General features: G+C 42.4%; 1 protein-coding gene across 2 annotated transcripts in view; it reads left to right on the top strand.

Annotated features, from left to right (window-relative positions):
- Positions 1 to 23,413, top strand: part of STXBP6 (syntaxin binding protein 6) — a 249,007-nt gene that overhangs the window by 180,318 nt on the left and 45,276 nt on the right. For both annotated transcript variants that reach the window (XM_043555946.1, XM_043555945.1), the window contains exons 3-4: positions 15,294 to 15,424; positions 16,359 to 16,524. In XM_043555946.1, coding sequence (XP_043411881.1) covers positions 15,294 to 15,424; positions 16,359 to 16,524 — 297 coding nt within the window. The remainder of the gene's footprint in view (positions 1 to 15,293; positions 15,425 to 16,358; positions 16,525 to 23,413) is intronic.

Here is a 23,413-nt window from a genome sequence, read left to right as displayed (position 1 = left end):
GCAAGGATTTAACTAGGAGAAGACTGGAGACCAATTAAATGACTTTCAAGAATATGAAATGCAAATGACTTTAACCATAACCCCAAAGGAGAGCTTCTCATCATGAAGCTCTTTATTAGGATGAATTGTAAATTATTATTGTGGAGGTAAAAGAAGTTAGAAAAAGAATATATGTAAGGAGCTGAGAAGGTAGCGTGCCCAAAGGCAAGACACAGGTGGAGAAGAAACCTCTGGGAGACATTTTCCAACTCTGCAATTCTGTACTATCTTGACTACATAGGCAGAAGTGCAGACCACACATATAAGATTGGTTAAGTGAGCTTCAGTTATGTCAAACTGGTGTGATGTACTGAACAGAACTTGTACATTGAAAGAATGCAAAACATTGCTTTTGAACGAACCAATGAAGTTATAATTTTAAGTATTTTGTTGCTCTAAGGAATTTATGTATTTTGCCCCTTGTTGTAAGTGCTAAGTTTGGTTTTAAAGCTCGTAGTTTACTTGCAATGAAAAATTGGTGGTTTCTGCCCCAAATTTCAGTCAAAATAGACTGACGTTCTGAAGTTTTGATACGACATTAATTTCATGCAAAGGGTTTCAGAATTCAGAGTTTGCGGGTCCATTTAGTAGCACGCATGATTCTTCAGTAATGTATTCTCTGCCTGAGAAAGATACCATATGTTTTCACTCATATGTGGATGTTGAGAAACTTAACAGAAGACCATGGTGGAGGGGAAGGGAAAAAAAAAAGTTAAAAACAGAGAAGGAGGGAGGCAGACCATAAGAGACTCTTAAGGACCGAGAACAAACTAAGGGTAGATGGGGCGGTGGAGGAGAGGGGAAAGTGGGTGATGGGAAGGGAGGAGGGCACTTGTTGGGACGAGCACTGGGTGCTGTATGGAAACCAATTTGACAATAAATTATATTTTAATATAAATAAATAAAATTAAAAATGTATTCTCTGCCTAACATAAACCATATCTATAATTCTTGTTCTTGCTTTTATATATATATATATATATACACACACACACACACATATATTTATATATGTGTATATATATATAATGCCTTCTTTCCTTTCACAGTGGAGGCCACACAGTGACATTCAGTACAATGGAGAAACTGCACTCCATTGGGTATATACATGGAAGGTGGGTAAGCGCTCATCTCTGTCCCTCAGCCACAGGGGAACAGAGTTCAGCGACCACAGTCAGCATTTGCTGAGGGCAGCACCTCCTCTCGTTGGCCCAGTATGGTGACTGCCCTCTGATTTAGATCGGCCTTATCAGAATAGCCTGTGGTCTAGGCTGTTAAGTCTGAAGGAGAGGAAAGATACCCTGGTACCAACAAGTAGAGGCCTGCAGACAGGACTGGCTGAGTTTTGAGAAGAGCTAATGTATCAATAGTTAGTTGTGCCTCATCTCCTCAAGACAGTTTATCCTCCAATTATTCTCCAATTTATGTGGAAATTGCCAGTGGGGAATTGGGGAGAGAAATCTGAGCCTCTCACCACGCGTTCAGCACCAGGGGGTCAGGTATGTCTTTCCTTTTGTTCTGAATCTTCATCAAGGCCGGCTGTTGAAAGATCCTCGGGGATTTTTCTTCGGAAGGAATCACTTAACACAAGTGGTCTCATTTATTTCAGAAATGATTCCTAGGCTGTCCATAAATACTAATGAGGTGCATAACAATGTGTTCCATCTCGGAATCTGCAGCAGAAGTCACGGAGGTGCTGTGCTGGCTGTCCGTGTAAGAAAAGCAGCTCTTTACCGCGTGTCAGAATCGGTAGTCAGGTGTGCCTGTTCTTTTCTTTTCCCCAGCCCCCACTGCCTTAAATGACCCCAGAGAAAAAAAGAAAAACAGACATGGCCAAAAAGAGAGTCGATGGGTGATACATTGCTAACCACAGTCATCAATATGTACAGCAAATCCTTAATCATTTCTGATGAGAATGAAGAAATTTCACGTGATGCATATTTGAGTTAGTACTCTGGGTAGGGTACCCTACCAGGTGCCCTCAAGTACACAAAGACCTAATCTTTTATTCTCAGGTTAGTTAAAATCTGGGAGCTGAGATCACACCTACAGATAAATACAAATATCTTTATTCCAACCTGTACAAAGTGTTCAAATGTTCAATGAACAGTGGCCTACAGTACACTATGCATTAGGGTATGAAGATGACTGAGAGTTGGTGACTGACCTTGAGGTTGTTCTCTGGGCGGGAGGTCAACAGCTATGGAGAGTAGGACAGACTGTCTCCTTTTTCTGTGTCTCCACTGCTGCCATCTGGTCTAAGCCACCATCACCTCTCCTGGCCTACTGGGGTAGAAGTTTCTAAGTGACTTCCCTGCCTACACACACTCCTGCAGGACCTATTTGCCCGATAGCAGCAGTTGGCCAAATGTTTTTTAATGTAAATGAGAACCCATTATGCCTCTGTTTAATGCTTCCCAAGCCTTTTACACCAGGACCTTCGTGAGCTAGCACTTGATCGCACCCGTGACCTCACTCATTCTTTCTTTTCCTCGATATTTTGCTGTCCTCCTCTTCTGTCTCTTCCTTGGGCATGTCAAGCACTTTTCCACCTTTGGGCCTTGCCACTAACTTTTGTGCCATTGGGTTTCATAGTTTGGAGATGTTTTCATTTTCATGGGGCAGTTTCTGGAGCGTGGTAAGGTCAGGGGGGAGTAATGGGTTAAGCAGTGAGCGGGTAGCAAAGCACACGTAATTTTCCTCTCACCACCACATTTTTCACAAGAATGGATAGGGCTTGAGGACAGGCCTTGTTAATAGAAGAGTCTCACGTGGAAAGAAAACCTTAAGCATGTTCACAGGCAGAGTGGAAGAAGTCTGGAAATACGAAGATGGAAAGCTTTAACCAAGAGGAGGAGTAACTGGAGTGTTTCCAGAAGAGATGGGCAAGAAGAGAACCATGAACCCAACTGGAGAATTTTATAAATAGGGTATACTTTCAAAAAACGGGGTAGGTTTTTATAAAAGCCAGTGTCAGAACTGCAGTGAATAAATGCATTTTCTGTCATGGACTGAATATCCTACCCCTCACCCCCAGGTTCATATGTTGAAATCTTAAACCCCATGGGATAGTATTAGGAGGTGGGGCCTTTGAGGGGTGATTAGATCATGAGTGTGGAGCCCTCATAAATAAGATTAATGCCCTTTATTTAAAAAAAAATCTCAGAAAGCTCCTTTGCCCCTTCTTCCATGTGAGGGCACAGTGAGAAGACAACTATGAAGCAGGAAATAGGATCTCACCAGACACTGAATCTGCCGGCACCTTGATCTTGGACTTCCCAGCCTCCAGAACAGTGGGAAGTAAATTTCTGTTGTTTATAAGCCCCCCAGTCTGTGGTCCTTCGTTATTGTAGCCCAAACAGACTAAGACAGCTTCCAAGTTTGCACATTCTTTCTGTGTGGAGAATATACCGGGTGGTTATTCTGTTACCGGCAGTAACCTTGGAGTGAACTGGGTGGGGCAAGTGCTGAGAGATACCTATCAGGGTTGTCGATTTCCAATGGGTACCGATTCTCAAACCCTGCCATCGTCATCATCATCATTAGTTTGCATTTGTTAAGGTATAACTTATATATTGTAAGTTATACACATCTTAAGTGTACAATTCAGTGGGGTTTTTTTTTCACATGCCTAGAAACCAGGTCACCATCATCCATATCAACATAGAACTTTCCCAGCATCCCAGGAGGCTCCCGCCTACCTCCATCAAAGGTAATCTCTATTTTGACCACAAATGCTGTAGATCAGCTTGTGAATTTTTTAACAGCTTTATTTCATTGAGGTATCATTGACATGCAGGAATCTTTACATATTTGAGTGGCACGGTTGGTAAGTTTTTACATATATATACCCATGAAATCACCACAACCAAAAGTTCCCTCACAGCCCTTTGTAATCTCTCTCTGGCCCCCGACATTCCCATCCTCCGTGTCTGCATGCACGCACTAATTTGCTTTCTGTCCTACGCATGAGTTTACATCTCCTAGAAATTTATGTAAGTGCCAACGTATAGTATGTACTCTTTTTTGGTCTGCCTTTCACTCAGCATAATAATTTTGAGATGGACCTTCAGGTTGTTACCAGTTTTTGCCTCTTACCAATAAAGCTGCTGTGAATATTTGTGCACAAGCGAATACATGGTAGGGGTCAGTCTTTGTAATGTTAGCCTTTCTGAGAGCTGTGTCAGGATACCTCATAATGGTTTCAGTCTCCCATTTCCCTGATGACTAATAGCATTGAGCATCTTTTCGTGTGTGTTTTTTTCCCATCCACATCTTCTTTAATGAAGTGTTCAAATCTTCTATGCTTTTTTTTTTAAACTAGGTGTTTTCTTGAGTTTTAAGAGTTTTAAAAATATAAAGTGATGAAAATAGAAGTCCTTTTTCAGATGGAGATTTGCAAATATTTCCTCCCAGTTTGTGCCTGTCTTTTCATGCTCTTGAAGAGCAGAAGTCTTAAATTTTGGTCCTACCTAACTTGCTCTTTCATGAATTGTGCTTTTAGTGCCATAGCTAAGATGCCTTGCCTAACCCAAGGTCACAAAGATTTTCTTCTGTGTTTCCTTCTAAAAGTTTTATAGTTGTAAGTTTTTACATGTAGGTCTGTGCTCCATTTTGACGTACTTTTATATATGGTACAAAGTAGGAGCCGAAGTTCCATTTTTTAGCCTGTGGATGTCCGTTTGTTCCAGAAATATTTGTTGAAGTTACTTTTCTCTCTCCAGTGCCTTGCCTTTGTACTTTTTGTGAAAATCAATTACCCATTTATGCAGGTCTTTTTCTGAGCTGTCTTGACACCAGTCCCACGATGTCTGGATTAGTTAATCCAGTAATGAGTCTTACGATCAGGTAGTGTAAGTTCTCCACAACTTTGTTCTCTTTTTTCCACTCAGAGTGATTTTCACTCTTTTCGATCACTTTTCCAGTCTGGTTGGTAGAAACAGGCAGGAAACTCTTCCCAAAGCCTATTTGAGCTGGGGCACTCTTTCCTCTATTCACTTTGAATGGTTCCTTCTCTGGCCTCCAGTCATTTCCTTACATACACGTTGGAAGACCTACTCAGCTAACTACTCAAGGCCGAATCTCTGCAGATCTCCAGCGTCCTCTTTGCGTGTAATTCTCTATTCTTCATTACTCTGTCCTGAGAATTTTAGCCCTTTGGTCTCTCCAGACTCTCAGCATTGTCACTCAATTCACAGAATCTGCCAGTCTCTGCCTAGGCTCCTCCCCCTTGCACCACAACCTGGAAGAAACTCGCAAAGCAATAAACTAGGGTGATTGTGAGGCTCACCTCATTCATTTCCCGTCTCTCAAGGATCACTGTCTTTCATTTTGACACTTATTTTGTCTATTTGGACAGAGCGCCACTCGTTTCTGCTGTGTAGACACAGGAGTAGAATTTCTGGGTCATAGAATATTGCATGTTTAGTGTTAGTAGGTACTGCCGAGAGTTTGCCAAAATACATTCAGTTCATTTTAACTGTAGATCATTTCCACTAATGCAAAATGACATTCGTTTTACCCAGAACATGTAGATTTTATTCCTCCATTTAACACAGTAAAGAGTGAAGGGGGCAAGTTCTTAGTGACATCATTCACTTTTTTTTAGATGTTCAGTGATGCACACCCTCATTTAAAATGTATTATTAAAAGTATCAGGTAAATAGTGGTGGTGGTGAAGAGGAAGGAAAACAGAGCAGGTAAGTCTGTCTTTGCTTGACTGACAGTTGTAATGATATTTGGCAGCCTGTGTTGGCTAAGTGATAACAGCTTTGATTTTTCCAAACACCTAGTGATATTATATGTTTAGTACCTGATCCATTAGAAAATTCTCTGTGACTCTGCCTCCTTCAAGGCAGACAGAAATTCTCATTTGTGGGAGAGTAGCCTTCTCACATCGAAGGTGATCCCTATCTGCATAACATCCTTCCATGGTTCTTTTAGACTGACTACTCATATTGAAGGACTGTGCCCAGCAGTGGGTGCGCAGTGTCAGGGACCATGGCACCAGGCCCTTCCCTCATATAATGGTGAGTGAGCTGCTCAGGGGCAGGGGTGTAAAGGCTGCAGAGATGACTCCCTCTTTCCTCACTGGAAGGAGGGTCTTTAGCAACCCCCCTTGCAAGAAAATAAGTATTGAATTTCTACCAGGTATGACATTTCCCTGCAGAGAGTTGCTACATGGCTTGTACTTTTCAGTATATAATGGAAAATGGCAGGGAAAGCGTAACATTAAAGGAATCTCTGTTTCAAGTTTTTATTCCCAGCCCGTGAGCTTCTTGTGGAGTAATTAAATTCGTTCTTCAGTCAGGTGCTGCTCCTTTGATGCCTTTGTCTTCAGAGCCTCTGCTTGGAAATCTCTCCTAAGAATAGATCAAAAATGAGGTTTGCATCTGTTTCCAGAATGGAGGAAGTCAGAACAGAATAAGACTGTTGTTGCATTGCATGGTATAGGGCAAGGGTTTGGATTTTTTAATCTCTTCAGAACCACCACGGTTCTCACGGCTGTAAGCATCTGTGTTCTTGGCTTGGGCCTGTTTGTTTCATAGTTACACTACATAAGTCAGACGTGCTATATACCCTTTCCACATCAGGCATGAAGTTGCAATAACTAATACCAGCCGGGTTGTATAATTCATTGCATGTTTACCCTTTACCCAAAATGCATGCAAATTGATTTCCTCCTCAAGTCTATGGAGAATAGTCTCAGGAAGCTAAAAAATCAGGCACAATGGGAAATCTTGGATTGCTGAATCTCCAGCCCAAAATTGTGTTTTCAGGGAGGCTGAAGCAAACAGAATTGCTTATAAGAGATGCTGCTAGAATAAGGATTGAAGGAAAAGAGATTTCCTAAGAAGTTCTCCCCCACAATTTATCTCCTTCCAGTGTCCTGATATTTCTGTTTCTTGGTTTTTACCATTCTCTCCATTCTCCTTAGTCCTCAGGATTCTCTTCTTTTCTCGTAAGAGAACAGTTCAAATCCCTTAAAACTGCAGTTTGATCTTGAAACAGAACATTTGAACCTGAAATACATTTGTGGTTTAGTCGTGGTTTCTGGTGGGTTAGGAACCGTTCCTCCTTTTGTTGAGGATCCATCCGTTTGTTCACTCCTTCATTTATGCATGCTTCCATAAATTAGCACTTTGTATGTCAATTTGTAATACAGAAGACATCATGGTGCCAGTGTGGAGGGGACAGTACTGGTCTTGCAGTGGGGAACTCAAGCCTTATGGGGATTAAGCTTTCTGATTCCAAGCTAAAGGTGTAACAACCTAGGGCTACCTGCGGTGCACCTCCACCTGTCGTTGACCTGAAAAGTGGAATAGCCTTTCCAAATAAAAATCTACATGTTTTTACAAGTAAAAAAACCAAAATGATGAGCAGGGTAAAGAATATTAAAATTAGAAGGGACTAGGTTTTAGAAATACTAATGAGGTCTCATACTAATATGTGACATTGAAGTTGCGTGTTCCAAAAGTAAGCCCACCTGCTTGTTGGTAGTTTGGAAATATTGAAACCAGGTAGTACTTCCCTGCAGAGCTGGTGTAGGGGGGTTGCTTGCTCTATTAATGTGTAAGTTGTTAGCTACTCTCCATATGGTGCTGTAACCTTCCTAAGGGATGCTTGATGCAAGATGTTTCTTATTCTCCTCCTTCTACTGAAGGGTTTCTCCAAATTCCTGTGCAAGAAAAGTTTCCCATGTAAACAGTTCCTTTTTCAGTATCCCTTTGGAAAAATTTCCTAGGCTTTCAATCACCTCTTCCTTCTTCAGTTCGGAGGGGAGAATGTGATGTAAGGCACAGGCCTTGGAGCTAGTGATACCAAATAAGGAATCTTTTGTGTGGAAAACTTCTTTCTTTGTGATTATCGATACTAGAGACTAAGGAAGTCTGCCTTTGAGAACAAACCTCAAAGCTCAGTGTACTGATTCTCCCTTCCCCTCCCCTCCCCTTTAGGGTTAGTGGAGCAGGACTGTTAAAAACCATCCATCCCTACGTGCTTTCCCAGGGCTTGATGCTGAAGACTGAATGCCACTGTTTTTGTTGCAGTTGTCACTTGGATTAAAAGTGTCTCCTAAAAACATGCAGATTCACGAAGACCTTCTCAGGCCTGTTTGGATCCTATCAGGAATCTGGCCAGAGAGCCCCAAGGACCTGGATAGGGAGGAGAGGGATAGGGCCCCAAAGACAAACTTGGCCATTTCAGGAGTTGGTCTGGTCAGAGCCTGTTGATTCTGAACATTTACTACGTCCCAAATGATAACACGCTTTGAGAAATCCTTGGGAAGCCAACGATCAGCCCTGTGTGGAGCGCGCCATGCTCCATTTCCCCCTAACTGTAGCAGCGATGATGTTCCCCTGTTCTGAAAACATTTGAGGTAACAATCTTCATATTCTTGCTCCTAAGCTTTGTAAACACTCAGATAAAGTTGCTGATGCAGCCTCAGACCTGATACTTATTTGCCCACAGATACTGCAAAATCCACCTCGAATCATCAGACATTAGAGTATTGGGAGAGCATTAAGGAAACTAGTTGCAAATAATCATTTCTCACCTCAGTCTGTTAGCCCATTTCATTACCACATCAGCCTCCAGAAGGTGTGCTCAATCTTGCTTTTACTTCCTGAACCACATTTCACAGGATTTCTGTCTCTTTTTTTTACCCCCTTTCATGTCAGCCACCTCTGACAAAGAGCAGCCCTGCTAAGATTCTATGTGGATATCCCTTTTATTCCTTACTCGAAATTGTTTCTCATCAACGGTTTTGTTGAAATCAAAATGTCTGGCCATTAGACCACAGCAGAGCAGAGAGCTAAGGCATACCACAAAGTACTGACCTTCACTTAATGGTAAAGTCATGGTAGGAGGCAGCATGATGAAACTAAGGTATTTTAGGCACCTCGTTATGGTAAACTCTGCAGTTTAGCTACCTAGCCTCAATGTCAAACTATATTATAGATAGATGTATCTTCAGCGTCTTCTTTTTCATAGAAATGGCCACGTAAAATTATAAGGTGATTCAGTTTGAGTTTAATGTGTATAAGAAATGTTTGTGCACATGTTAGGAAAAACCACCTATGAACATGAAATGGTAGCGGATCTAGAGGTGACGAGTAATAATTTTGTTGATATGATGATTATTTGTTTCCTTTAATGTTTTTTTGTTTTTTTTTTTAATGTTTATTTATTTTTGAGACAGAGAGAGACAGAGCATGAACGGGGGAGGGGCAGAGAGAGAGGGAGACACAGAATCCGAAACAGGCTCCAGGCTCTGAGCCGTCAGCACAGAGCCCAACGTGGGGCTCGAACTCACGAACCGTGAGATCATGACCTGAGCCGAAGTCGGACGCTTAACCGACTGAGCCACCCGGCCACCCCATAAATTAATGTTTTAAGACCGTTGCTAGATATTTTGTATCTTAAAAACAAAATTGATTTTCCTGTTTGGACTGAGAAGTGATGCGGTATGAATAACGAGATTGTAAGGGAAAGATGTAACTCCTTAGAAAGTCTTTCAACCATTGGACCTTGAAATGAAGGATCAGCTTGTTAATCACTGGCAGACCGTGCATCGTCTGCTGTTTTGCATAAAAAGCAAGTAACTTGCAATTCTGTCTTTCCTTTCCTCATCAGTCTTTGTCCCTACCTCCACCAATTCCTGACTTAACCATAAGACCAGATTTTATCTAAGAAAGTGCTTTGCTATTGGCAAATAAATAGAATTTTCTGATTGGGCAGAAGCAAGGCTGGGTGGTTTCTACTCTCTGACTGTAGCTAAGCGTCTTATTATATATTTGTACCATCTTTCATGGAAGGGCCATTCTCTAAAAGACCTTTTTTCAGCCAGTTAGCTCATGAGAGAGAGAGATTTCACCACTTGAGTGGTGATGGTAATGATATTACAGGCATAATAGTTTCTATCACTGGTGTTTTTTAGTTTAGTTTTGTTTTTTTATAATGTTTATTTTTGAAAGAGTGAGACCAAGCACAAGCAAGGGAGGGGCAGAGAGAGAGGGAGACATAGAATCCAAAGCAGGCTTCAGGCTCCAAGCTGTCAGCACAAATGCGGGGCTTGAACCCATGAACTGTGAGATCATGACCTGAGCCAGAGTTGGACGCTTAACTGACTGAGCCACCCAAGCATCCCTATCACTGCTTCTTAACTACAGCTGAGATGTAAATGAAGTTTACATGAAGGCTAATGAAGAGATGTGCCCCCATGGGAACCACATTCTTTTTATCTGAGCTCGTAGCAGAAGGACTTGAGTTTGGTTGGCCCCATGCTTCTATTTTCCTCTGTCACCAGCAGAAAGCAGTGGGTGACAGGAGTGGGAGGGAGTGAAAAAGCAGCATTAGGCCTGGATAACTCCAAAGCGTGGGGAACATCTATGTTTTGATTGTCTTTAACACCTGTCTACACTCGCTAATCACCATTTTACCTTAGAGTGGACCTCAAATGCCAGAGCTTCCCCTGACAACTCTCTAAGTTGAAATTAATAGCATTTATGTTTTAATTGTATGTTTTACATTATTTTCTATTTAACGTAGGCAGAGCTATGTACCTATTTACGGCTTTCATGTATTTTGTTTCTCATTAACTTATTCAAGGAAAAAGCCGTTTATCTAAAGGGAGATGTTAAGGAAATAACAGTTCAGAATACTGTCAAAATCACAACAGTAGTATCCTTATTAGAACAAAAAATTCAGTTAGTCCTTAACTTAATGAGCATCCCACATGCAATAAAATGTGGCATTTGACATTGCAGCAAAAGGCTACAGTGGAAAGAGCAGTGGACCCTAAGCTTATTGTGCAAGTTGCAGTCTTCCCATTGATTAACAGTATTACTTTGGCAAGTCAGTGCTTTCCCTGCCTCAGTTTCCTTGTCTATAAATACAATGGGTGATAATACAGTAACCCTGCCTCTGTCACAGAACTGTCGTCAAGCACAAGAGAAAAAAACCAGAGGCTGTATTTAAAAAAGAGTTTTAGAAATTTTAATTGCTGGGAAAAATGTCACTTGTGATTATGTCAATTCATAGGATCCTACCTCACAAACCACAAAGATCCATGTGGATCTTACATGTTTTAGGACCAGATGCACATCATAGCATCCTGGTTTTTATGCTTTACAAATATGCCAGAGAGGCAAATTTTGAGTATTTTATCCAGGTTCAAAATGAACCTGTTTTGCAGTGAACAGAGTTCAGTGACAGAAATAACATGGCGAGGGAGCCTACACAGATCAACGATCACACAAGTTTTCTCTATGGAGTTGGCATGTAAGCTGAAATCCAAATGGCAAACAAGAGACAACCGTTTAAAAAAAAAAAAAAAAAAGGACGGAGCATTTCTATGAAGGGAACAGCATTTGCAAAGGGTAGAAAGGGGTTGTAGTTCCCCAGGAGCAAAAGATGGCTGGAGCCTAGTGGACAGAAAGGAGAGTGGAAGGAAATAAGAACAGGGAGGTACTCAAGGGCCAGATCATCTAGGGCCTTGCAGGTCACAGTGAGGGCCTTGCGTTTTATTCAGAATGTTTTGGGACGCCACTGAGGAGATTTTCAAAGGTGGCTCAGTCTTCCATATTTTAAGTTTGAATGGCCAATCTGGCCAGAGGAACCAGTTTGGGAGAAATCATAGAAGTCCAGGCGAGGGCTAATGGTCTATTACCTGGAATATGGCAGCTTCAGGAAGCCTGCTTGACCTCCCCCAGCTCTGCCTTGGTCCTTAAAGCCCCCTCCCTCCCCAACACCTCAGGTGACTCTGGTTATGCATTAGCACTGTTTTTGCATCATTTTTAACAATCCTCCCACCGCCCAAATTCTTGACTCAGAACCATATCTTATTCAATCTTTGAATTGCCCACAAAACTTATTTCTGTGTCTCCCATCTTGATACATGTTCCATAAATATTTGTGAAATGAGTTCATACACCACAGTGGCCTCAGCAGTCACAGTGCCTCGGAATCATGTGAGGAAATTCAAAATGTGGATGCCAGGCCACACCTCCAGAGATTCTGATTCACGTGGTTTGGTGTTATTTGTTGTAAAAACTCCCAGATGATTCTGGTGCACGTTGGAGTAGAGGGCCAGGGTGATTCTGGGTGGTCTTACCTGGGAGTGTCATGCTCACCCTACCCCTTTAATTTTTTTTTTCAATGTTTTATTTATTTTTGAGAGACAGAGACAGAGCACAAGTGAGGGAGGGGCAGAGAGAGAGGGAGACACAAGATCCGAAGCAGGCTCCAGGCTCTGAGCTGTCAGCACAGAGCCTGACGCCGGGCTCAAACTCAGGAACCGTGAGATCATGACCTGAGCTGAAGTCAGATGCTTAACCGATTGAGCCACCCAGGCACCCCTCACCCTACTTCTTTAAATGCCTATATGTTTTCCTTTTCCCCATGAATGTTGAAGGCATGATAGAAGTGCCCTGGTTATCTGCCCTTTAAAGTTCTTCAAAATAATGAATGCAGAGTCTACTGTATTGGGGTAGTTGGCCATAGAGCACTCCAATATTACTGATCCAGGGTATGCTATCAATCAGTTGTCCTTTGGAAGGAGAAGATAGATGACTTTTTTTCACTAGACTTCCAGAATTTGACCAGCATATTTGTTTTACCAGCTATGGACCCTGAAAACACCAAAGCAATGAAAGGGTTAAACATGGCTCCATCAAACACAGAACTCAGAAAGTCTGGCAGTGGTGTCTTTGTGCAGTTGTTTTGATTTCCGAAGGGGAAAGTCTTTATTTAACTCCACATAATGTGTATATAATAATATAATTTTAAGGCACCTGCTTCAAAATAGAAACTGGGATGTTGGAGATAATAACAATAAACAAAAATTAAACTAAACCGGGCTCAGTGCCCAGGAAGACTACCAAGATTCCAAGAACTGGGCAAAGAATAAGCTAATAGGGAGAACAAGGCAGCAGTGGTTGGAGTTGTAACTGCCTCCATGAAAAATGATAGCTCTGTAGCAGGATCTGTGTTAGCAGTTCTGTGGGGCATTTGTCATGTGGGTGGGGTTCCTGCCCTTCTCATTTCAGTGACAGACTTCCAATGGAACTTGCTTTTTCTAAAATGTCAATCCTCAGCATGCCAGTAATTACAGGGACCCTGCATTGTGTTTGAGTTTTTATAATGCTGTAAACCACTTGGAAATAAATGGACCAGAAGTAAAAATAGGAGTTCATAACAACTTTAAAGTTAGAAGGGAAACCCTCATGTTTCCCAGGATGCCTAAATGTCGTGTGATTTACATAAACAAAGGAGGAAATCCTCTTTGTGTGTTTAGGGGTGTGTGTCTAATACAGGAACCCGTGTTTTCCTGTTATTGAAATGTATTCTTTAATCTTTTAAGCACATTTTAGGACCTGCATGTATTCCAGGTGTCTTGTTTCCTCTAACATGAAAACTGAAGAGCAGGGCATGGCTATCAGAGAGACCTATTAGATCCCATAGGAGGCACACAAAATAAACGGATAGACAGAGCCCTGGGCAGACTGATACTATTGCCTGAATTTAGTTCGGGGAATGATTATTCCTAAGAGGACTTAGCAGACTTATTCATGGAGCTGTAAGCCAGGCAGACTGTGTGTGAACAGAAGACTGTAAAATTTCCTCTGATCACGGGTGTTAAGGGGATGATGACTTTTTAACCATGAAAGTAAACGTAATTGGTATGAAATGTTCAGAAGCTTTTAGCCAAATATAACTGAAATAATGGGTACTAAACCTAAGCATTATTTGAAATTGTTTTTTAAGTGTTTGCTAAATCCTGGTTTGGAGCAAAGGGGAAAGATTGTACCGAGGTCATAAAAACAGGTCTTTAGTCCTGGAACCATGCAGTTCTTGCCAAACGTAAAGGCAAGATGCCCACATTTCATTCCGCTCTTGGTCCCTGGGTTCCTGCTTTAATGCCCGCAGATACTGTAACTGCCCTGAACTCTAGTGTGCGTGCAGGAGGGTCCTTCTTACCAGGAACTGTGACCACAGTAGATGCCTGCTGTCCTTCATCCCTCAAGGATTCTTTTTGCCATCCAATGACCATCCGCAGGGTTATATGGAAATACAGGATCTGCAGGGCTGTTTGAAACAAAGAAAGAATGTGCCACTGCTGCACAGTCGTCCTAGGATTGCATTCGTGACAAGTAGTACTTTCCACTTCTCCTAGTTCCCTTACTAGCATCGTTTCTGTTAAATTTTACAACTCGTGCGGCCAGGCCTCGGGAGGAGCTTTTACGTTAAGCCCTTTTATAACACTGAATTACGTCTCCACCCTTGAGGCTCTAAGTCACGAAATAAGCAGATGTGGAAATATCCAGAGTGACTCTCTCCTAGCGGCCGGTGCTTGACCTCCGTCTGAGAGGTGAGGCTGTCCATTCTCGGCATGGAAGGGGCAAAGGAAGAACTGACTAAGGCTGGAAGGAGGAACTGTCTTGGTCCTGCAGGTGTGGAAGCCTCAGGAATGTGGGGCAGGCGGGTATGTGAATGCCAAACGCAGGCATAAAGAGATGCAAGCTAGATTCAAACTGGACAATATTTTAAAGCCAAATAATGTTTTAAATATTCCCTCTCTTACCATGGAAGCCCGGTATGTTTACATTCAAATACCACGCTAGGTATATACATTGCAGTTCACTAGGGGAGCCAGTAACATCCACTTCCTTTAAAATCCAACCTTTCCTAGTGACCTCTCCCTGACACCTGTCAACCCTGTATGCTTCTTTCCATGCAGTTGGTCACCATGTTCTTGTAGCCTCCATTAAAAGTGCCCGGTGTTACCTGATTGAGGCGTGTTCAGTTTGAATGAATGAAGACAGAAATGAAGCAGCCTTTAAAATTATGATTATTCTGCAATCGCTTGAGAGTAGAGACTAGAACTTCTGTTTCTTTTGAGTTCACCCCTCATCAGAGGCATATGTATTCAGGGGCTCTTGGGTAGCTGTCAGTTGCGTGTCTGACTTTTGATCTCAGCTCAGGTAATGAACCCAGGGTCATGGGATCAGGCCCCACATGGGGCTCAGCACTGAGCAAGGAGCCTGCTTGAGATTCTCTCTCTCCCTCTGCCCCTCTCCCCCCTCACTTACTTACTTTCTCTCTCTCTCTCTCTCTCTCTCTCTCTCTCTCTCTCTCAGAAAATAAAAGGCACATGTGTTCATATTCTGTGTGTCTTTGTGTGTGTACACATGTAAATCTAAGATGAAAACCAACCAACCTGCACACCCACTAATCTGAGTGGTTTCTCTTGGCAGTGACAAACAAGAAACCCACACAGGCGTCCATCACGAAGGTCAAACAGTTTGAAGGCTCCACGTCATTCGTGCGGAGGTCACAGTGGATGCTTGAGCAGCTTCGCCAGGTTAATGGCATCGATCCTAATCGGGTGAGTGAATGTCTGGTGTTGAGTGAAGGTGTTCTCTTCACACGATGACTCCCTCGCTGACCTTGGCAGTGGTGGTGGTTGTCTGAGTCCTCTTTAGGGAAGCTATTTCTCTGTTTCAGTTACGTGGCTAAGACTTTCTTATTTCTATGCCCTTCTTATGGGGAACTCTAAGTCTTTTCATCATGTGTGATGCAGAAACGTAAGGGGATGCATGCTGAAGAAGTGCTGGCTCCTGTAGTAGGTTTATCAGCCAAGTGCAAAGAGCAGAGTACAGGTATCATGTCCATGGTTACCAATACAAAAAACCCATGTTCGTCAAAGCTTCATGTATCTCGTTATATCACCAGTGAGGAGATTTATTAGCCGAGCAAGCAAATAAATAGGTGGCACCTTACAAATTATGTATTAGGATTCTATTGGATTTAATATGAGAAACATTTTAAGGTAGAGCTGTTTATTTAAGTACCTTCCCTTTTGTTCACACATACTCACTGTATAAAACCTCAGTAATGAGGAGAAATAAAATGTAAATTGTCACTATATGCTAAAATAATAAGGGAGAATCTTTTCCTTACCAAAGGTTAGGGGCAAGATTCATGGGTTTCACTGCCAAGAACGTGACCTTTTCCGGGTCATCGGGAAGGCAGTATCTAGTCTAAATTTTGCCAGGTCAATGTGTAGTAAGCTGTTGGGGCTTCTGTGAGTGTAGCTTCCTAGGGACATCTATAAATACTCCAAGATTTGGGGTTTGCTTGATAAACAGAGAAAGGTGAACTTTCTTTCCATGCACCTGGGTGCTAATAAAGATGAGCCTTGTGATTAAGACCAAAGTTTTGAAAGGTGTTTCAGCTTTTGTGAGCCTTTTGTCAGCGGTAAGCTGGAAGCCGCAGTTTTTCTAGATTGAGATCGACACTCATTTCACTGTCTTTTCCAGGATTCTGCAGAATTTGATCTGTTGTTTGAAAACGCATTTGACCAGTGGGTGGCCAGCACAGCTTCAGAAAAATGCACCTTCTTCCAGATCCTCCACCATACCTGCCAGAGGTACCTCACGGACAGGAAGCCCGAGTTTATTAACTGCCAGTCCAAACTCATGGGAGGTGAGTGGACATTCGTACGGCTTTGGCCACCCCGTTTCCTCAGACTCGCTTTCACATGAAAAGGTAGGTGTCGGCAACATAATTAAAGGCAAAAAAAGAATCAGGATACTCAGAGCTGGACAGCATGAAAACCAGTCGAGGGAGTTCATTGTATGCTAAATCTAGACACAGTGGAATGTTTTCATTCTTAACCAAATCTGGTCTTTTGGGAAGAATTAGCCACTTAGCTAAGATTAGTTATGCTATAAGAACAAACCTGTCCCCTCATTAGGAAAACCTTTCAGTTTGGGTTTCTTGACTACCATTTCTATAAATTCATTGCAGAGCGCCGTTTTCTAGGCTGCTTTTTCCTATTATGTCTCAAGATATTCTCCAAATATTAACATGTAGATTCTGACACATATAATCTCTTTCTTTCAAATAGCAGCTAGTCTCACGTTTATTCCTCGAATATCACACAAAGGGGAGTTAGGCTGAGCACTGTAAGCCAGCCTTAAGGGGTGAGTACCAGTGTTGGCAACTTAATGAGAAACATTTAGAGGGTGCTTAACACATTTCTTTTAGGTGGCATTGCTTTTTAGGGAATTGAAGCTGTGCTAAAAATATTCTCAAAAAGCCTTGCCAGTCACTCTGTGAGCTGAGGAAGGAAGTTTATATCATTGCTCTCTTCACTGACCTGTTCTCCAGGTTTTGAAGAAAAAAGTTTTTTGTGCCCCAACTTTATCTTAATCAGATGTCAAATGAAGGTCACGTCATAGACACTACGTCTCCTCCTCGGGCTGTACATATCTTTCATAACGGCTCAGAACCCATTAGTCTGGCCACACACCTAATGTGTGCATACTGCCATTCTGCCCTTGGTCTGCTAGATGTCGGGGGGAAGATCTCAAACAGTGAGTCGCTTACGTCAGAAGAACCTAGAAAGGTCTTCCTTAGGCGTTGATGCAGTACTCTATTATAGCTTCTCCATTTAGTCCTAGAAAAATATCAGAGGTGATGAGTAGTGCCTATTTTTTTCAAAGCAGCCCCATCCTGTGTACAGAAGTAAAAACTGTGAGATGTGGACGTTGAAAGACAACATGTGATGCTGACCTCTTACTGTTTAGAAAATAGAATGAGATACTGCTCTCATGTCTGGGCCACTAGTACTCTTCACGTGAATCCCACCTGCAAAGCCCAGCTTTAACAGATGTGGCAGGTGAGAGCACCCTGGGTTCATGGCCACAGATGACTGAGTTTTTCAGTGACTGGAGAATTGACCGGGAAATCCCAGCTTTCCCTCATTCTTCACTGGGTAGGATTTTCTCTGCTATCCTAGAATCAGATTGGTTTCTTGATGTCAAGTTCCTACTAGGAAGAATTTTTCCATCGGTGTCCGTATGGTCAGTAGATGCCTGGATAGCACTTACGCAGAGTCTCCTCTGAAAATAATGTGACATTATGGGTTTGACATTTCTGTTGCCCTTGGAGATAGACTCCCCTCACGCATTCCACTTCTGCTCATTCCGTCCTGAGAGCAGAGTGGCCAGAAGCAGAAGCGGTGCCATGAGAACTACCACATTTCCTCAGAAGGGAAATGTGAGGCGGAAGCAGGAGGGCCACAGCCGCACTCCCTCCACTGTCCTTGCAAGAGAAACGAGTCTCGTCCTTCCTGCTAAGGTTGAGGGGAGCTTTGGTAGCTCTTCTCTGCCTCTTCTCACTAGGTGGTCCCTCCTCTCTGTTGCCTCTCTGAGGCTCTCATTTCTTCTCTCAATACAGTTCCTTTCATGCAGGCATGCATTCATTCATTCATCCATTCCTGGTTCATCATCCAATTATACAACAAGTAAGCACTAAGTACCTGCTATGTGCTGTACTATGTGCTGGTCACTGTGCTCTGTCCTAGATATAGAAAATCGTTTGGTTCCTTAATGGACCCCAGTTTCACCACCCATATTCCAGACTGGCAGATCCCTAACAGCCTTTCTGTAAGCCCTTCATTACCTTCTTGAATGTCCTCAGACCTTCCGACACAGTCCCACTCAGCCGCTTCTGTCAGTCATTGGCTCAGCCCTTCAGAGGTCTTCCAGTGCCCTGTGGATCCCAAAGTCTGTAGAGTTGAGACAGGAATCCATATATCCAATGTTAAATTGTTGTGTGTTGGATAAAGCCGCAGATTGATTTCCTGTAGTAAGAAGAAGACTAAGTGAATGAGACCAAGTGCCAGAACTGGCTCTGCCTTTTGAGACCGTCGACCTCACTTTTCGCTGGTGTCTTGTCTTCCTTAGACCTCACTTTTTGCTGGTGTGACTTGTGGAGGTTGGATTAGATATCTACAGTCCACTTCAGTTTTAATATTTAGAGAATCGATAATGCTTAAGTTACAGCTTTATTGTGTAGATTAATCACTTCTTAATTACAAGGCAAATAAAAGACTTGGCACAGTTAAATATTGACAGGTCTTAGATTCCTAAGGAAGGCAAAAAAGTTTGAGTTAAGCACATGTAATTTGTTGGCAGCACATAGATCCTTCACGCGTGCACCTCGTCTTCTTGTTGCTTGTCCTTGGTAACAGCCGTACCAACGTACCCTAGTTAATTAGCATACCAATTAGTCTTCCTTTCTGCCACTTACCACAGTTCAGACTTAAAAAGTGCATAGTTCTTGGGTCACAACATTCTGACCCCTTTAACTTTGGGGATACCTACCCTATCTTCAGCAGATGAAATCGGTTTCAATTCCACAGTATCCTTTGGTCTGTCTTCACCGTATGGGTCACACATCCTAGAACCGGTTGTTATCAGAACTGTGAAATGTCACAGATTTTGTGATTTTAAAGAACTAATACCAGCGTTGGTATGCTGCCCTACACCAGATTGTTTACATATGTTATCTCATTTAGCCTTTACAGTAGCTTTTGGAAATCGAATTTATTATCTCTGCTTTACAGAGAAGGAAAGAGGATCAGAGAGATCATCAAATAGCTTGCCAGGGGTCATATAGCTAGTAAGTGGCAGAGGTGAGATTCAAACACAGGCCCTCTCCACTCTAAATTTATCTTCCCCAGGGCCACTGAGTGCCATACCCCAGGGGACACAGTGACATTGTCTTTTCTATGAATGGTGCCCCTGAAGTTATGTAGGAATTTGGAGAAAATAATTAGCCAGCACATCCCTAGGTTTTAACAAAGGGAGATAAGGGGAGAGGGCCAGAGATTATAGATACTTTTAACTCTTTTCCTTGTCTTATCGTTGGTATGCAATTAAGATAGGAAGTCTTAAGCTTTCTCCCCCCCCCCCCCCTTGGTCCTAAGAATGATGGAGTTATCAGGGATCTTTAAAACCACCTTGCTCTTTGGTTGTTTTTGATTTCGGTTTTGTTCATCTGATATTATTCATGTTTCAACATAATAAAGAGATGAACTATTTTGGTGGCTGGGAAAGATGATGGAGCTCTGGCCACTCCCTGGACCTCTCAGGTACTCTGCATCTGGCCTAACCCTGGCATTGGGAAAGCTGAGGACCAGTGATTTTGAATCACGTTACTGAGGTCCCAGTACTGGAAGCAAGTCCGCCTGACTCCCACTGAACCGCACGTTCTTTAATACCAGTTCAGACAGGATCATCATTTTAAATATCTACAATTCCATGCAGTTCTTCTCTGTACTTACTGATGGTATATACCCCACATGACCATCTTTTTCTCTCTCCCTCGGGGAAAATCAGTTACACAGAGACGGATTCTTTGACATGGTTGAAACTCTCTCCTGCAAACGTGATATTCCATCTCCAGAGGACGGACTGGGAAGCTTTGATCTTCTGATGCTGGTTACAGAACCCAGGAGACACATGTACAGTCTGTAGGGCTGAGTGAAGGCCCTCACAAACAGAAAGAGGGCAGGATGCTCTAAGCAGGTGTGAAGAGGGGAAGCATTGGTTTCTTCTCTTGCCTCTGTCAGCATCTTGGCAGCCATCCTCTCTTCCCTGGATAGTAGGAAGACCTGGAAGCTGGAACCAAGTCCTCCAGGCTTGGTCATTCCTAACTTCCACTCTACCTCTCATTTAATTCATTAAAGGCTGGTCACCTTTCAAAGATAACAAAGCCATTCATTTAGTTGCTGGATCCCTAAGCTACCAAGAAACCTAGATTTAACCAGACCGAAGGCAGAGGCATGAAGCCAGTCTTTCTACTAAAATATGACAGGGCATCATGAATGAAAGGGGCCCTGAAAGTGAACCTCGGGTTCATTTCTAAGATGCTAGATTTTTTTGTGTCTCTCTCTGTTTATCATAGGCAGAGATGATACACTGTTATGTGTGTGGTAACACATTTGCACTTCAAAGATGCCTCCAAGGTGTTAATCATATGTGTAGAACTTTGGATTCCAAAGGAGAGACTTCCTTTCAGCTAATTCATTTCGAAGAAACGTGGTCTGCTCCCAAATAGTAGTATCAGTGTAGACAGTGGGAATGTCATATTAAGTCAAGGTCCCATGGGGAACTTTGTTGTATCGCTTTCTTTATTTTCCTTCGTAAATCCCACATGGCTCTCCATTGCTCTTTTATTTACTCCGACCTTTCGTAGCGATTACTATCACCCTATTCTTATGCCTAATGCTGTGGACTATGGAAATCTGTAGTGGTATTGAACAACTTCTGTGTTAGAACCACAACGTAGATTCTTTGCAAACCTGTTTTCTTCAATAAGTGTTATAAATTACTTTCTGGAAAAAAATGATTTATTCTTCAAGGCAAGCTTCTGTACAGACTGAAGCACGTCCTAGCATTTTCTTGAACTCAACCCAAACAGCCTTGGCTAACCCACACAATTACCTCTTGTTCTTTGACCTGTTTTGTATGGCTCCTTCTTCAGTGGACCCTCCTATGCGGTTTGCAGCCAAGTTTCGCATGTGTCCTCGTTGATTTCACAAGCATTCACTCAGCACCGCCTATCTGTCAGGCCCTGAGCTAGCTGGAGAGACCCAACAACAACGTAGATACCTTGCTGACTTTGCTTACTGTTCTGGGGAGACAACAGGTGTAAATAGATAATAAACAGTTCAATAACACCAAGGTGATTGCTGAGCTGCATTGTAAAGGATGGATAGCAGTTGCCAGCCAGACAGGGGCAGGGTGAAATGAGCGCTCTCTTACTGCAACAGTTAACCTAGAGAGTTTCATTCCAATGTTGGCTATGTTCAGATTTTGGAATGTGGCAGATTGTTTTTCCACAAAGCAGCCTATTTTGAAATGCCGTATATTTTCATCATCACCAAAGTAAATGTCTTAAGTGTTGCCTTCCTATGCACAGCCCTTCAAATGATGGTATCAAGCCCGGACTTCTGAGCTCTATTAGAATTCCAGGGACACAGATGTCTCTGATGTCTCCTTCATAGCAGGCTTGCCCTCATTTCCCTTGCTGATTGGTATGCTAAAGGAAACACCTAATGGCTTTACGCTGAATTCCCCTGGGATGGGAAAGACTCTCAGGGTTTGAAGTGTCACTTTGCATTGTACTTTGCTTCCAAATAATGCAGGGTCATCCCTGGGTGAAGGTTGTGAATATTTCACCTTGCAAGTGCTCTAGGCATGGGCATATGTAAGGTGGAATAACAAGTAACTTCTTAAAAGAGCACATGTGTACCTCCTAATGGGGTTTTAATGGGAAAAACAGTGATCAATATGGTCATTCTTTCTTTTTTAATTTGTTTTAAGATCATTTATTTTGAGGGAGAGAGAGACAGTATGAGCGGGCAGACAGAGAATACCAAGCAGGTTCTGCATTGTCAGCACAGAGCCCAACACAGGGCTCAAACTCACGAAACCATAAGATCATGACCTGAACTGAAACCGAGAGTCGGACGCTTAACCAACTGAGCCACCCAGGTGCCCCACTATGGTCATTCTTAATCCCAATATATTAATATACTACTTCAAGGGAATCTGTAACATTTTCCTTAATTCTTTTATTTCTTCTCTATGATGGGATGTTTTCTGCCACTGAATAATGGCTCTGTGGGATGTGAACCTCGCGCTCCTACACGTGCTCCAGCCAGCGCCACATTACAATGAATTGTTTCTTTCTCAAGACTAGATTAATGTGTAATTTTGCCCCACTGCTTCAGCCTTGATATGCTGGGGGATACACACACATACACGCATACATTAGAGATTATCATTCGTGTACCAAGTTAAATTGTGTTAAAACCACCATATTGCTGCTGCTTAATGCCACCACCCGGATGCGGAACAGAGGAGACAGCCAGGCTGTTCAGTGACACACTGTTGTGACAGCGATAAAGTGTTCCTTATAGTTCTTTAAATCAACAGGAATCCCTGTCAGAGTTCCTTCAGTGGCTTTCTTTGTCACTGTTGAAGAAATACAAAATAACAAACTTCACTTCTCCTCTGCCCTGGCCCAAACAAGGAAAATGATTTATAAGGAGCATGCCCTGGATCCACAGCTCTTAAGGAATGGAGTTAGTGCCTCCATCAAGGCCTGTCCCCCATTCCCCATCCATTCAATGCAGGTCATGACTTTCAAGTCACTTAATAAGCACATCTTCTTTTCCTTATATTGATTCAGCTAAGTAGAAGATGAGATCGTGCCGATTTAACAAGGTGTTTATGACCGAATTTAAAATTCTGTTTGAAAGATCTCTGTAAATGACTGTTAATTATATCAATCCTGTACACACACAGATTTATCAACCAGTCTTCCATTACTCCATCCTCCTCATTTTCCTAGACAGCATGGTATTTCATCAGAGACTCAGCTTATAGACACTTTTTTGGAGAGAGTAAGAAACTAAGACTAGAAACAAAAAAAATGCATCAATAAAAATAACAGTACAAATAGTTTTTTAAAAAATGTTTAACATTTATTTATTGCTGAGACACAGAGAGAGACA

The sequence above is a fragment of the Prionailurus bengalensis genome, chromosome B3, assembly GCF_016509475.1.
Source record: "Prionailurus bengalensis isolate Pbe53 chromosome B3, Fcat_Pben_1.1_paternal_pri, whole genome shotgun sequence".
NCBI lineage: Eukaryota > Metazoa > Chordata > Mammalia > Carnivora > Felidae > Prionailurus > Prionailurus bengalensis.
This window is presented reverse-complemented; position numbering and strand designations above follow the sequence as displayed.